Here is a 15,400-nt window from a genome sequence, read left to right as displayed (position 1 = left end):
GAAGAGAAAGCTTCAGTTTTGAGTATTATCTCCGAACACGAGTACGATACTATTTGAAATATTCTTTGCGAAGAAAGTACGATTATATATATATATATATATATATATATATATATATATATATATATATATATTATGCGCTTCAGAATTTTCAAACATACATAAAACATGTAGAACACTTTCTCAAGGAAATTGAAATCGATGACTCACTCGGCTAGCACCATGCACCGCTGGAAATTGTCACTGAACACGCGCGTTAATTGCGTCCAACGTTCGAATAGCTGTCGTGGCATAATGCGGCGCAACTTGTCGAGTACGCTTTTGCCAAGATAATTTATCGGTTCGCCCACGTAAGTTGGGATTCCATTAGTAACTTATTAATAGCCAGTGGGAGCGAGCGGCCGCGCAAGAAATCACGTTGACGACAACGACGCCGACGACGACAACGACACATCGATCAAAATCGCGACACGTTTGCGTGCGTTTCAAAACATCGTAGTTTCGTAACGAAGCCATTAACGGAGAGCATTCACCGAGTTTATTTGAGAAACGCTTGTTTCGAGATCGCCCTTTCGATAATTAATGTTAGGTAGAGGGGTTTGCACATATTACGTTTACAAAGTCAAATCATAATTATTTCTGCATGTACAATGACTCGCGTAAGCGTTCGAATACCTTCGCGAGCCAGCAAATACGTAGATGAGAAAAATTTCGATAGCAAGTTCGATATTTTTATGCGCAAAATAATCTATTCCCTCTGTGATATTGAAGCTTTGAGTCGTTAAGAATTTTTTCTTTTTTTTTTTTTTTTTTTTTTTCAAATGTACAGTTCAGTTGTAATTTACGTCGAGAAGCATCATCGGAAGATAATTTATGTCTTGTTGGCAATTTTCCGCTGTCAACGTTCTGGATGTTTCGCGTTGTGACATCGGGCTCCGTACAAATCACTATAGAGCTGTCAGGAAAAGCAGGCGTTCATAATCTAACGCTGGACCGACACGTCCGTGACGTAGACGAAGTGCAAAAGCTGGCACAGGCCTACTCACTGCGGTTACGTAACGAAAATGATCCTTTCCCAGACAGTGTGCCATAGCGTGCAACGCTTTACTGCCCTAATCCCACGTTCGAGATCTCAAAACTTGATCTTCTTCAGAGGCGTAGATCCTTTAAACTTCTTAGCGAACTAGCAACACCATTCCTTAATTGAGAGCTGTTTTGGCCATTAAATATTAAATTTATTATATCGAGTACCTCATATCGTAGAAATTACATATGAAAATGAGAGGAAAAGGCACGTAAAGCTTCTGTAGATAGGCGAATGATAAAATTCAAAATATAGATAATCGACGAGTTGAGTCGTCTTTCCCAGTTAAAAGGTTAGATAAAAAGCCAACGAATATTTATACGAGGATACTCATAAGGTTCCAGGTAATCAGCTCGCATTCCCTCGCGAGAAGCTGATAGCCAACCCGATTGCTCGAAACACGATGCTTAATTTTATAACACCGGCCAATGAGTCTGCATTCCGTCGAGTGAAACAGAATTTCCGTATGGGACACCGTAACGATATCAACCGTGTCCCCACGCTTCGCATCGCCGCGCCGCGCCGCCGGTGCTTTGATGTTTACGACCAATGACGATCGAGATTTCTGTCTCAAGGGTTTAATAAAAGTCTGCTGCTCCGTATACTTGCGTGTAATCTTTGAAGTAATATTACGGAAGCGCTATATGTGATCCTTACAATATCGCATGCAAACGAAACATCGTGACGTTCGTCGAGAAGGAATAATATCAATAACGTTCATAGACCAAGCTACGTACTTATGCGCTTTAATACCTAATTAGACAACATCGTTGTTTCTTTTTCGTTTAGAATTCTAAACCAGAGTATCTTGCATTCGTTGGCTTACATCCAAAGACTTGTTAATACAATTCCTATTTTTTTCATCTTTCAGGCACGAATATAAGTCTAAAACGATTTTTAAATAATTTTGGAAGACAAAATTAATTTACTCGCTGCTCGAAGAAATAATAAGCGAAAGGTATACATTTACCAATCGATCAAGCAAAAATCTTGCACCATAGTATATAAGTTAAACGACATCAATTCTGAAGTTCTGGATCCATGAAAAGTTCTCTAATTTGCACGGTGACCGTAGCCGTTAAGAGTGACCCTGCTCTGCTCTGCTTTTCTCGTGTCTTTAACCGTACTACCTGTTCGAACAGAGAGTCGATAAGAGAAGCTGGCGATGATCCAGCAGAGTATCGCTAAATTGACGCTGATTCGCAGTAAATTACACGGTCGGTTGCGCACCAGTGTCTCCGAAATCGTGACCGTAGCCGTGGAGAGACCGTGGCGCGATAAGACTGCGGTTGCGACTAATGGCGAGCACGAAAGATCCTCGCTGCGTGCGTATCAGGTTATTAATCGTTGGCACTTTCAGCTCGGCTGCTCGAGCCAGCGATCCGTGCGGACAAAAGGAACGCTAAATAGCAATATCGAAGCTTCGCGCAATCATTGGACTTATCTTCTCCTTCGTCTTCGATTTAATTAACCCTTTGATGTATTCAGGTTACGTTCGACATTTTATTCCAATTGCTTTGTATTTAATACGATGGTTTCCAAAGCATTTTATAAATCAGTCTTAGGTTCGTTTTGTTATAACTGACAGCGTGATCGTTGCAGCGATACGATACAAGGCAATATATTCGATTTGCTTATTAACAAGAGCGTGGTCGGTGAACTGGGTCAAACGGTGTCCTCGCGATCGGTCGCCGACCGGAGAAAGTGTTTCTCTCGAACAGAGGGACGATTTTCAAAGAACACCAACTCTCCCACACTATTTTATTCGCGCTCGGCCGAGCACCGGTGCAGCGCCTACTCGAATCCGCCACGGGTGGTCGGATTTTCCAATGAGCGCCCACCTTTTCCAAGTATCCGCCGATCATTTAACTTGATCATTTAACGTATCGTTTTAACGTACGTATTTCTGCGGGAAACGTAGCCTCGTGAGACGTACAGTGTTTAGATACCTTTGGAAATTTAAGTGGATGATGATGAAATTTGGAAAATTCCAAGTTCGATCGTAAGGTTGTTTCAAATTTTCGTTAATATCGCGATAGATATCGTACGATGCCTCTATAGGGAGTTCGATAAACTAATAAATTCCAATTTCTTCTTCTTATTTACAAATAGTCGAAATTTACGAGCATACGAAGACAGCTGTATTAAACGGTGTAAAAAGAAAAACCACTGTTTTAAAACGTATAGACGTACGGCAAGGTTATAATCAATATGCAAGCTTCTCCCACATTCCACTAGCATCGATGCTATAAATTCTACGATCTAAATCGTTTCGAGGCGAAGTATGTACATCGTCGCACGTTTCCAATACTCACTGAACAGTCTCATACGGTCCGTTGCTTTCCCTAATCAAGATGTAATCGATAAGAGAACTCACCGGTCCCGTATTCCTAGACCGCTCGACTACACCTCAGTCATTAACCCCGATCGTATAACCTGAAATCTTCGCGGCGTGTCGAAAAAGAATCGCGAGTCCGCCGGTCCTGCTGTTCCTCTCTTCATCCTGCTTAATGCTCGCATGGATATCGAGAAACAGCCGTATCGTGTAATTCTTAAACACAGGGAAAAACCGGACGCGGACCGTTCTACGCTGAATGTTCGGTAAGAAAATCACGTTCGTTACAGGTGTTCGAGTCGTGTTCCGCCGCGTAATCCGCTGCTACGATCTTATCGCGATGAAATTAACCTTCCGCGAGACCTGCCGCGGCCCAGTCCACGTGACATCCACGGCATACCGCGGGTGCATCCATCGTGACGTCCGAGAGGACATCGAGCAACGTGCCGTTTTCAAAGAGGTCGGCCGGGGCCACTCCTCCTCGATAATTGTCGACTTTGTAACGGGCTCGCGTACCGGCCATCTAGTCGACTACATCGCCACTCGACTCTACTCTTTTATTTGGCACTGTGATTGCTGCTGATTGCTTGATGAGATTCCTGTATAGACAGAAACGCGATCGGTTCTAGGTTTCGCTACGAGGCTTTCTTTCCTTTTTTTCTTCTTCTTCTTCTTTTGCAAGGTGAGGTCAATACGTGACTTATATCTTTGGTTTAAAACGTTGATTGATTTTTAAAAAGCTTGTGTACGTAAATAGCCATGAGGCGCCACAATTAACGAATATGATCTTTCCACTTGTATTCGTCGATAATTCGTCGAATACATCGACTGTAGCCAATGTTCAACGCAGTTCGATTGTAATATTGGACAATATTCCTGGAACTAATTCCTGAACGATGCTGTAGGATCCAGCGTATCGGTAGAGTGGGGCCGGTCAAGTAGACGATTAATTTGTCATGCTCGGCCGTGTAACATGCGTGTTCCTCGAGCGGCTTGGCACGGCCGAGTGATATTATACGCGCGCGCCAACGATTCCTCATATTACGCGGTCAAACCGTCCGCCATTAATATCAGAATGATTCTCGTGGCGGCGCGCTGGAGGGGTGCGCATGGACCCCATGTCGGGAAACGCCGTGATTAAATGGCCATTTTTTCTCGCGATGATAAAGGACGCCCGGCTCGATTACACTAAAACCAACAGGACTACTGCTAACCTAGCGGCGTACGCTACTCGAACAGGATCGCCCATCTTTGCGTTCCTCTCTCCTTCAAACTACATTTTCTTTTTTCTCCGCTTCGTCTTTCTCCTATCCTCGTGGCTTCGTTCTTTTTTCCCTTTATTCCTTCCCGCCGATATCTCGATATTTCCTCGATGACGGCTGATGGACGACGTGTACGAGCCGCGAATACCTCGTTAGTCAATTAGCCACTCGCTCGCTTTCGTTCGGACATCTGTTTCTTCGAAAACCTGATGTACTGTAACCGAGCTACGTACGTATATTATTTTTGTGATTAACAGATGGTTTTTTAGAGCTCTACTGTGCTAAAACGATGCTAATCGCTAGCTGCTAATGGACTTGGCGTTTTTTTGCCCTCTGTCCTTGCTAGGTCAGGTTGTTCTCTCATAAAGGTGGATGGTGGAAACACGACGACTGATTTTATAGACGAACTGCTTGGTAAATGGATATGTCAGGCATCCTTGACATTAGAATGGAAAAATCGTCTAGACGCGGGGAAAAATTATTCTTAACCTTTGATTGCTATTTATACACGCGAAGAAACAAGTTCGATTAAAATCTTTGTAATTTAAGTAAAACTTTGTAAATCACTGATATTACGAGAACATCCGCGGGAAATCGTCGACGAGGAATCCCGTCCACTGACATTCCGAGCAGTGCGTGCAGCCACGCTCGGCATTTCGCGCATACCGAGTCTTGATTCAACCCTTCCTCAGTTTTTCCATCCGATGCAAATTGCCACCTGTTCGCGCGACCTGCCTCCAGCCTCCGTCGAACTCGCGTAAACTACCTTTGGTCACGTTCTGTGCAGAGCAGATTTCCTTGCGCTAGAAATAGTAGAACCGAAGACGAAAGAAAACGACTACGCGAAGAATTCTTTCCGGAAGATAAAATTTATCTATCGACTATCATCGATATCGGAGCAATTTGCTACGGAAATAAGCGAATTATATAAATTCGATGAATTTGAAAATATCTTAGTACATTCTATTTTTCAAATATCTTACTGACTCAAATCGTACGAACACTGTTTCTTCGCTGCAAAGTCAGCCATCTCTAAACTCTAACCATACAGAAACTCTGCAACGAAGGTTGACAATTTTCGAAACGTATTTACGAGAAACGCGACGATTACAGCCGGTTCGCGACGAAATATCCGCGCATTTGACTTTACGGCCGGTGATCCATAAAAGGGCAAAGACCGAAGCGGTTATTAGCGAGAGATTACCAACTGGTCGTCGGTCTGTTACGACGTACGACTTACGACCCTCCGTCGAAGTGTCGCGTCGATCCTGGGGCCGTGAGAGAGCGTCGCGCTTCGACTCGCTCGTCCATAGAGGTGAGAGGGAACAGGACTCGTTCGTAACTAAGAACTATCAATCCACGCGCGCACGGTTTCACCGGCTTCGGCTGCACGATGCCGGTCATTACCGGCCGATGACGACAGTACGGTATCGAATGAGCCGAGACTAAAGTGGCGAACGAGAATGGCAACTTCTTTTACGCGTTGCGCGCCTTTCAGTCTAAGAAAAGCTGCTGCTATGCTTCTCACTTTTGTGCCGGAAGAGTAGCCTAATTGGGATTTCGTACGTTCGAAGAAGTTTAGTTTGTATCATTGGAACTTTACCGAAATTTCCTAAGGAACAGTATAGAGAAATATTGAAAAAATACTTGTATCGATCGATCGATGTCTGTGAAAATCTGATTCAACAACGAAAAATTACATCCTGTTTGTCGTAACAGTATTTTAATTCGATATACATTTCGCTATCTAGTTTTGTTATATACGAGGGATATCGATTCGCGTTATCACAGTGTACTAGCTATTTACCGTTGTCAAAGCGGATTGCATAGGCTGATACTTAAAGCCGCATAGGAGGACTGTTGCCATTCCGAGATAATCCTCTCGCTGGTGGTCTACGAGCGAACGCGGAAACAGTTCTCGGCGGTATCGTTCCAGCAGGAAAAAGCTTGGGGATTGGTCGTAACGCTTGGAAATGGCTTTAAACAGGCTGACGCGTTTCGTTATGAAGCACTGTGAAGAAATTATGAAGAAGAGGGCGCGGAACGTTGCCCTGGGATTGCGTAGATGAGCCGACAAGTTTATTCCATGTTTAACCGTGTGCATAGTTTTATCGTGGGTTTCGTTACGGGAAAGTTAAAGTACAGAAGAACAACAAAATATTAAAATACGAATAGAATACGTTTATTGACAATCTTGTACCAAAACTAACAAGATATGCGGAATAATTATTCGAACGTGATTCGTACAGAGGAAAACTGTAGGAGGAAAAAATTTATTTGAAAAGACCAGGATTTGGAAAGCGTGTTGAATATTGATTATGGTCAGCTATTAGTCGGCGATTCTTCCGGACTATAACCTAGGGATTATAGGGTAGCGGCGTACGTACTTATCCGACTATATAATACAAGCGTATCGTGCAGAGCTACGGTGCTCGTTGGATGTACGTGGTGGGTCATACCACCGCCTCGAATGTCCTTTAACGATTCGGTTAATCATCTTTAATGAGAGCGCTTGATACGCGGATTCAATTTAGAGACTTTATGATGGAACTTGATGTTTGTAATTTATGTGCGACGTGATCGAGCACTTCGAATACCTTATAGGGTATTTGCATTATTCAGGGACATTTTAATAATCTCCAATTATGCACTAAACCAAGGAATACAATCTTTATTTCAGGCTTATGGCGCATCTTTCTTTTTCCTTTTTTTTTTTTTAAAAAAAGATAAAATACTCAAGAACGTTTATTCGGTTGAAGTGCCTCGTGGGATATCTCAGGTATTCACGGCCATTGATTATTAATAACGCCCAATTAGCTATTGAAAGGTAGACCGAAAACAGGCAAGCCTCATTTAAAATTATAATGAATCTTTTTGAAAATCAAGTAGAATACTTTACTTTAATGTTTATTCTACTTAATTGCAAATTGGTATCGCCGGCTAGTTTATTTTATGCCTGTCTAATGACAAATTATAATCTTATAAATACTATATGCCTGTACTGTAAATGGTTACGTTCGGTAAAATGGTAAATGATTACGTTTAACATTCACAAATGGATAATTATCGAAATTCAGTTCACATAGAAACGGCAAAAATTAAAATTAAGATTCTTAATCCTCTGCAATGAATGAAATAAATGCACTGTACGATATTACAGCGATACAATGAGGACAACATTACATAGAATTAATGAGTCTATACATTCGTGCCATTAATACAACCCTTCTCCTCCTCCATTCTCACCAACATCTTCATCAAGCACGTATAAACCGCAATGGACGAACAATAAACGCCCTTACAAATGAATCTCGACCACGCACTCACAGACGTAAGTACGTACTCCACCCCCGCGCAGTTCCAAGATTTATATTCCATTAGGACCTTTCCTCCTCGCCCTTCGTTCTTCGCTCTCCATATATACATATATATATGTATATATATATACATCGACCGTTAGGACTTTATTTATCCACTCGCCATGCTAGACCATACCTCATTACCGGTTAATTACCGGAGTATCTCGTAACCGACAACGGCTAGATGCTGCGTGACTACTTACTATGTTCTGTTCGTCTGTATTAAACGTAGCTATACCACGAGACTAACGTTCGTTGCATATACGCATTGATAAATATTTGCTAATTTTTACAAACTGTATATCAAAGACGAAAGATTTGAGAATAGGATGAGGTTGGAGCATTGGAACACGAAGTATCGACTCAAAGTTTTCGAGACTTTTAGCGTTACTGGTTAACGGCTAGGAAGTAAGAAGCCGAATGCAATGGGAACGTGGAATAGTATCTCATAAAGACTAGGCTAATACATAGAAAAAGCTCATTCCACTAACAGCAAGTGGCTTTTGTATTTTCTGTGGAATTTAAATAAAGGCTTCATTATTTCCAACGAATGAGATTCTACAGTAATAATGTAACACGATGAGAAATTTTTTCCATCGCTAAAAAATTTCCATTATCAGTACGCCTATATCCCTCGCTGAATCCTGACTAATGAGATTCTACTCATTACCCTAATTCTTCTACATCGTGGCTCAATCCCTTCCTCATTTTCTACGTTATTTCCTTAAGCGTAAAAATGATAAAGAGTCTATCGGAAGCCTCTTAAAAATTGCCCCGTCTCTTTTCCACCTCAAACTCCGTGGTAACTTTGTAATATAAATCCTCATTACCGCTTTCTCGTTTCCATCGAGAAGAAAACGGTGGACAGATGGTAAACGAGACGGTCAGCCGGGTGGAGCCCTGGTCGAGTCAACCGGCTTGAAATATAACGTCCGGGTAATGAATCGCAACATTCAATTACGCATTAATAACAAGGCGGCGGAGAGACGGGGCGGCCGATTATCTCGCGGCGCGTACAATGTGCGAAAGCCAGCGGCTTGTTTTCTAACAAACAAACTGACGGTTATGGCCGCCACCGTGGACAGAGCCATAAATACGAGGCGAGCGTTCGCTTCTGCATGCTCGCCACCAGCGGTGATTTCCTTAATTGATCGAACCACGATCCACACGATCGAGTCGTCGCTTGACGATCTTATCAGCGCTTCTTATCTACGTAGAGGCGGCTCGTACAACGTTTAATCTACGCGATCGAGCGCGCGCAAACATCTCCCACGCCTGCTTGTGTTCACGCGTCCGCTTGGAAAGGCGACCACGAGAAATATTCGCCGGTTCCGCGTCGCCGGCTCGAATAATTAAACGATCCTGACCGACGCGACGTCTAACGGGCGAGACAGCGCGGAACCGCGGCCGTAGGCGGCCATATCGCTCGAATACGCCTGGTTTATGCGAAAGAGGTAACAGTGTTTTGGAATTTGACCAGCGTCGATTCTGTTGAGAAAAATATTACGCGTTGATGAGTTGCTTTTGGATGACTTACGGCTAGTTGTGGAAAAATTACTTGATCGTGGTTTCGATTATTTTTCGCGTTATTCTGCGATTGAAATAAATTCCACATTTAAGTATTTCTCTACGTATAATGGCACGTACCTGATCTTATGATTCTTACATTGATATGCTGGTCTGTAAAAATGTGGAAAATGAAAAAAGCTTTGTTGAGAATTTTCTGTACGAAGTGTACAAGACGCGATCAATATGTGTTCCTATTCGCCTAGTATTCGATATTATACACATTCCACGCCTACTCAATCGAATAACTCATGCGCCAATCTCTTATTTACGGTGTCTCGCGCTATCCTGCCAACAAAATACCCCATCACTCATAATAACTTCTCCATTCGACGTGTTCTACACAAACACGACGGAAACTAATATCTAAGTCAGCAAAAAAATTCTACGCGCAACTTGCCCTACCATAAAAAATCAGATAAAAATGCATTCTTATGAGATTTTATCTTTCGTTACAACTAAACTCAACGTACAGTGTCGTCTGTGTATATCGTAGCAATAAAAGACAAAATTCAAGCAGAGACGAGCTACGGCACCGTATGACAAGTGTTTCTATGACCAAGCAAACGCGTAATCCCTGTACACGCTTACAAAAAGTACTTGGAAAATGGTGAGGCGTGGGTGACTCCTATTCTCCGAATAACTGTTGCGATCGTAATATTAGCACGTAGACGTTTCCGCGCGGACTTATCGCGCCCCTTGAGCGCCACTCGATCGTAAACTAACGGATATTCGCCGAAGCCTGGCACCACCGAGTATTCTTTTAATTACGCGTCAAACGATAGAACCTGGGCGACAGCTTGCACGCGCGCATATAATCTTTCTAGCGGAATCTTCGGTTAGAAGCGGACGACAGATATGTGTATTTATGACGACAAGTGGAAATTATAAAAAGCTTGTTTCTTTACAGAGACAGAGAAACTTTGTAATAACGGTAATATTAGTAGGAATTATTAAGTCATTAAAGTCTGAAAAATATTTCTTTTTTTTTTTCATCGATTGCAACGTCTATCGCCGAGTCTGCTTTTCTGGCTACGAAAGAAAATTCCAAGCGTTTGTTTCGTACCTTTCGAATAGAAAAGTTAATAGTTAAACCAACTCGATGATCAAATGAGATACGTATCTCTTTCAGGATTTTTAGATAGAATATAAATATGAAAATCGGTGAATATTGGTTGGTACAGTGCAAGGGGACAAAGCAGTGGACTATCGGTACTGTAGTATGGTCGCGAATGTTGTCGCCGTTATCTTCTCCAGGCTCGATCGTTTCTCACCGCCTAAGTATATGCTCATTGGCGTAAGGAGCATTGCCTGTGTAATCTGGGATGTTAATCGGGCAACATCGACTTGTATTACGGTACAAAGTAATGTTGTAATATACTATGAGCCGGCGGTGAATTAGTTTGAACGTTTAAGGTAAACTCAACTGGCTACAGCCGCGCATCAAGCCGTGTATTAAATATCCCGTGCATGAATTAATCTTAAATTAATTAGCACACTATATCTCAAACGAAAATCGCATAATTTTCGATGAGACGTCATAATGATATTATTGAGATATGTATAATTTTGTGTGCTAGACTGGATTGGCCGCGTAGTAGTGGCACACGTATGTGAATATGAGTGTGTGGAAGTATGTGTGTGAGCGGCGTCTCGAAAAACAAATGAATGTAACTATTCCGTTGGCAGTGTGGTAAGGAAGATGGAGAGACAAAGAGAGTGCTGAGACGCGTGCAAATGCATATCGACGAACATCCTGGAAATCGTTTATTAAATAAATCTGAAACTATTTTAGTATGAATTCTAAGTGTAACCTTAGTCTTCCTTTACTTTTATTTCGGCAATTAAGATCCACAATTCTCAACAAATATATGTGTAATTGACCCTTATGGGAAAACGGCTCATAAGAAAAATAATGAATTGACCTGTTATTCGAGTAGAAAATCCACTCACCACCTGTGTATTTACCTACAGACCTACATATCCAATAGGCTCTGCGTTCGAAAAGATCGATTATATTAATTCAGTCTGTGCTATAGGTCGGCACGCGCTCTAATAACCTATTATTATATTAATAACACTTCTATTAATAGCATTGAATTCTTACGCAACATATTAATTACGCGCGCACGCTTATCTATACAACTATTATCCAACCATAAAAGATACGCTATTCCATTGCAAGTGAATAAACATTGCCTATTTTCAAAGGCAGCCATGCAAAAAGCCCGTCAACACATTTCGTTCAATCTGCATCAAGCGAGTTCTGTCGCTTCATGCGATTCAAACAGCTGGATTTTCTTTGTTAATAACTAATAACAGAGGATGCATTCAAATTTCCCGCTGGAGCTAACGAGGAAACGTGGTTTCGTTTAGATGCGTTTAGAAACGTAAGACAAGATTTCTCGATGCGTCTCGTAACCTATGAAGTTAACAGCCTGCCGAATAATTAAGTGTTACATAATTGCTTAATTGTATTCGCGGGCTATGACGCGTGCACAGATCCTCGCTTCCGGATCAATTACCGGACGTGCCATCATGTTTCGATATATTGGGTCGGCAACTAAGTGACTGCGGATTTGTCATTACCACCTAACTTACCATTTACTATCGTTGAAGATCACCAATCTTAATGACAAAATCTTCAATCACTTACTTGCCAATCCAATACATCCAACGATCGAATCTGTCCCTTCGTTTCTTCGTTCGTGAAACGAGAATTTCAAATGATAAAATTGTAAGTTCTCTGATAATGGAAGACCACCTTGAAGAAACAAATTTTATCTACTTCTACGTCAAATAATTCCACACTTCTGAACTTATTAAATTATTAGCATATCTATGCGTTACAATATAATAAGGCTCGAAAGATCTCCAATTTCCCTAATACCTGATCTTCAACAACAACAAGCCAATTTTATGTTCGCGTCGAATGTTCGCATTATTAGTACAGATCGCGCGATAACCACAGAATTAACATTTCCTCTGTATATTCATCCTCTTCGATACGCGAGTTTTCATGGTGAACGATGAAAATAACTAGCAGAGGACTGCACGTGTATGCTCACGAGGATTTGCGAATAGCGACCTGTAATAAATAATTACCGAAGCAAGACATTGAAGATATACTTTTTTTCACGCGATTATAACGACGTCCACAGGAGTCGGGGAGGGGACGTGTAATCATAGTGCACTACGTGTAACGATTCACGGTAAATTCTTTGACCTAGCTTATTACTTTAATTAAGAACGTTGCAACGATCGTGAGGGAAGGGGAAGGAACGAGACGCGTGACAAGCGTGGAATAAAAAGCTTTAATCAGCTTTATTATTAACGTTAATAAATTGGCCCACGGCATGGCATCCACGTGATCTCTGGGCCGCGTCGTTTTACGCGTCTTTTGTTACCGGCGTGCTGTGACCGCGAAAAGAACGGTACACTCTTTCTTTATGGTCCTCCTTGGACTCACGTTTACCTCGAAACGACTCGATATTTGTGTACTTACATAAATACTTATAATGACTGTATTTGTTACAGCATTTACATACTAGTTAAATAGGTTCAGTTATATTAAATGTCGTATCATTTACGGTTAATAGTACCTTCGTGTAACTAGAAAAATGTAATGTTATGGAAATGAAATGTATAGAACCTGATAGAAAACGCCTGATTGGTAAGTACGAGTATGTGCAAATACTTTGTATAACGTAGCTGCACCTATTATTGGAAAATGTTGATTTTGTTAAGACGTTACTATTTATGCAAATTATGGTGAAATTAGGAATGAAAAATTGCGTTGACAGAGCGTATTTTATTAAACTAGCATATTTTAATTTGCTTCAATTATGGTAGAAATAATAACGAACATAATTGGATAGCAGTAAAATTTATTAGCTATCAATTATTATTATTATATTGCGAACTTCTAATGCAAATGCAGGGCTTTATATACCATGAAACATACTAAGAGTGTAATAAAAATAAAGTACCATTGATAATTATACATCTCACAGGAATTGCATCTGGTTTTCTGAACGGCGTGCACGTTCAAAATTCCTCGTGCGCACATTTATTCTGTTTAACTAATTACTGGCGAGCATATGCACGGTTATTTATAACTCTTTACAAGTGCGAAGTTTCTTCTTTTTCTATAAAATTCCATCGACGATGAAAGGTATACGTACGTTGAACATCCTCGTTATGTGAACTCATTCTATGTAATTGCATTAAGTAAAAACCAGGCATACTACTGGCAAACATACACCCATTCATCATTCGTACCTCGACAAGTGCTACCTTTTTTATCGATAAAGTTTCATCCAAGAAGAACAACATAATTGCACTTGATATCAAACATACTTCTCATCCAGATTCAGTTTATGAGAGTTTACATTTACACGTTTTTTTTTTTTTTTAACACTGAACGTCAGTGACATCGATATGTAACAATCTAATAATTCTTAGTGTCACTTTACACGAAGAAACGGTACACGAAAATATCAATTATCAATAATAACGAAAGAAACATATGCAACGCCATCATAGAACCAACTAGAAATGAAAGTTTTGTATGTCTCAAGTGCCTTTAACGAGTGAAAAATGATAATAAATATACTTAATATATACATCGATCTACCTTGCGATCTTTAACGCGTATTATGTCATCTGGTTGCCACGTTATTAATCAACGTCATTATTTCATGCTACATCTATCTTCCCTTCTCTCTCTCTCTTTCTCTCTCTCTTCCTTTTCCCTTAAATATAACTAAAATAACTAACTCCAGTAAAGAAACATTGATAGGAAGCTGCTGCCACTGCTACTTACAATCAGGTGATAATCACAACCACAATTCCCTCGGAGCTACATATCGACGAAAGAATCGCGATGTATAGTCGCCATCATCGACGTTGGAAAAGACGCGCGAACATAGGGTGCCGGTTGGTCGACGTTGCTCGCGCTTCTAGCGGTCCCATCGTACCAACTCCTCTCTCCTCTCAACCGTCTGCATGAATATTCATCGCTTTTCCGGCCGTCGCCTGGTGCGCGAGCGTGCGTTGCTCCCAATTTGTCACACACCGTGGCATTATCCCATTTCGCTAATAAAGTAATATTACGGGGAACCGGGCACGGGCTGATATACTTTTTCACTCTGTTGCCATGGCGCGCAATTATGCAACTTGGTAATTGCACGGCGCCCTGCCCGTCAGCTAGCCGTATCATCGCGTAACGAGACGCGACTTTATTACCGAGTTCCTCTGCGTCTGCCTTCATCCACCTTGGATGACGTGGAAAAAAGGAACAACGTCGTTCATTCTTCTTCGTGAACGACGTCTCAGACGACAGAAAAGGAGCACGAGACACAAGGAAAACCGTGCGTGCTGTCCAAAAGTCAGGCTGACCCACCCTATATAGATCAGAAAGTGGACAAACTAACGCGATCGCAGATGTTATTGATTAAAATTCATATCGTTTATTATTTCACAGTTTACTATTAGTTATGCTAAAAATTGAAAGTTAGAGCGAAATGGAAAAATTCTGAAAAATCGAGTTAATCATAAAACGTATTCGGCTGTTAATCGTTCGATGTTACAACGAAGTGGTAACGAGGGAGAATAGTCCGTTTACGCGTTTACTATGTTTCAGGACGATCGAGAGAGGTTCGACGAATCGGCAACAGGGAGAGGGCGAGATGGTGGACGGTGGCAAGGTAAGTGGCTAGTCTTGATCGATTTTATCGATAATCATGGAACTTGACTTTTCCTTTTTACGGAATCTCGTGTGATTATACACGTC

At 41.4% G+C, this 15,400-nt stretch overlaps 2 protein-coding genes across 2 annotated transcripts in view; both read left to right on the top strand.

Moving 5' to 3' along the window:
- The window catches only part of LOC138189705 (katanin p60 ATPase-containing subunit A-like 2), a 138,730-nt gene that overhangs the window by 30,292 nt on the left and 93,038 nt on the right, over positions 1-15,400 (top strand). The gene's annotated exons all lie outside the window — the stretch shown is intronic.
- The window catches only part of LOC138189704 (uncharacterized), a 181,134-nt gene that overhangs the window by 119,785 nt on the left and 45,949 nt on the right, over positions 1-15,400 (top strand). The window contains exon 4 of the mRNA XM_069131821.1: positions 15,251-15,314. Within this exon, the coding sequence (XP_068987922.1) occupies positions 15,251-15,314 (64 nt within the window). The remainder of the gene's footprint in view (positions 1-15,250; positions 15,315-15,400) is intronic.

The sequence above is a fragment of the Bombus flavifrons genome, chromosome 2 (assembly GCF_040668555.2).
Source record: "Bombus flavifrons isolate JBK064 chromosome 2, iyBomFlav1_principal, whole genome shotgun sequence".
In the NCBI taxonomy this organism is placed as follows: domain Eukaryota; kingdom Metazoa; phylum Arthropoda; class Insecta; order Hymenoptera; family Apidae; genus Bombus; species Bombus flavifrons.
The sequence above is the reverse complement of the archived record's forward strand: the minus strand, read 5'-3'. Positions and strand labels throughout refer to the sequence as shown.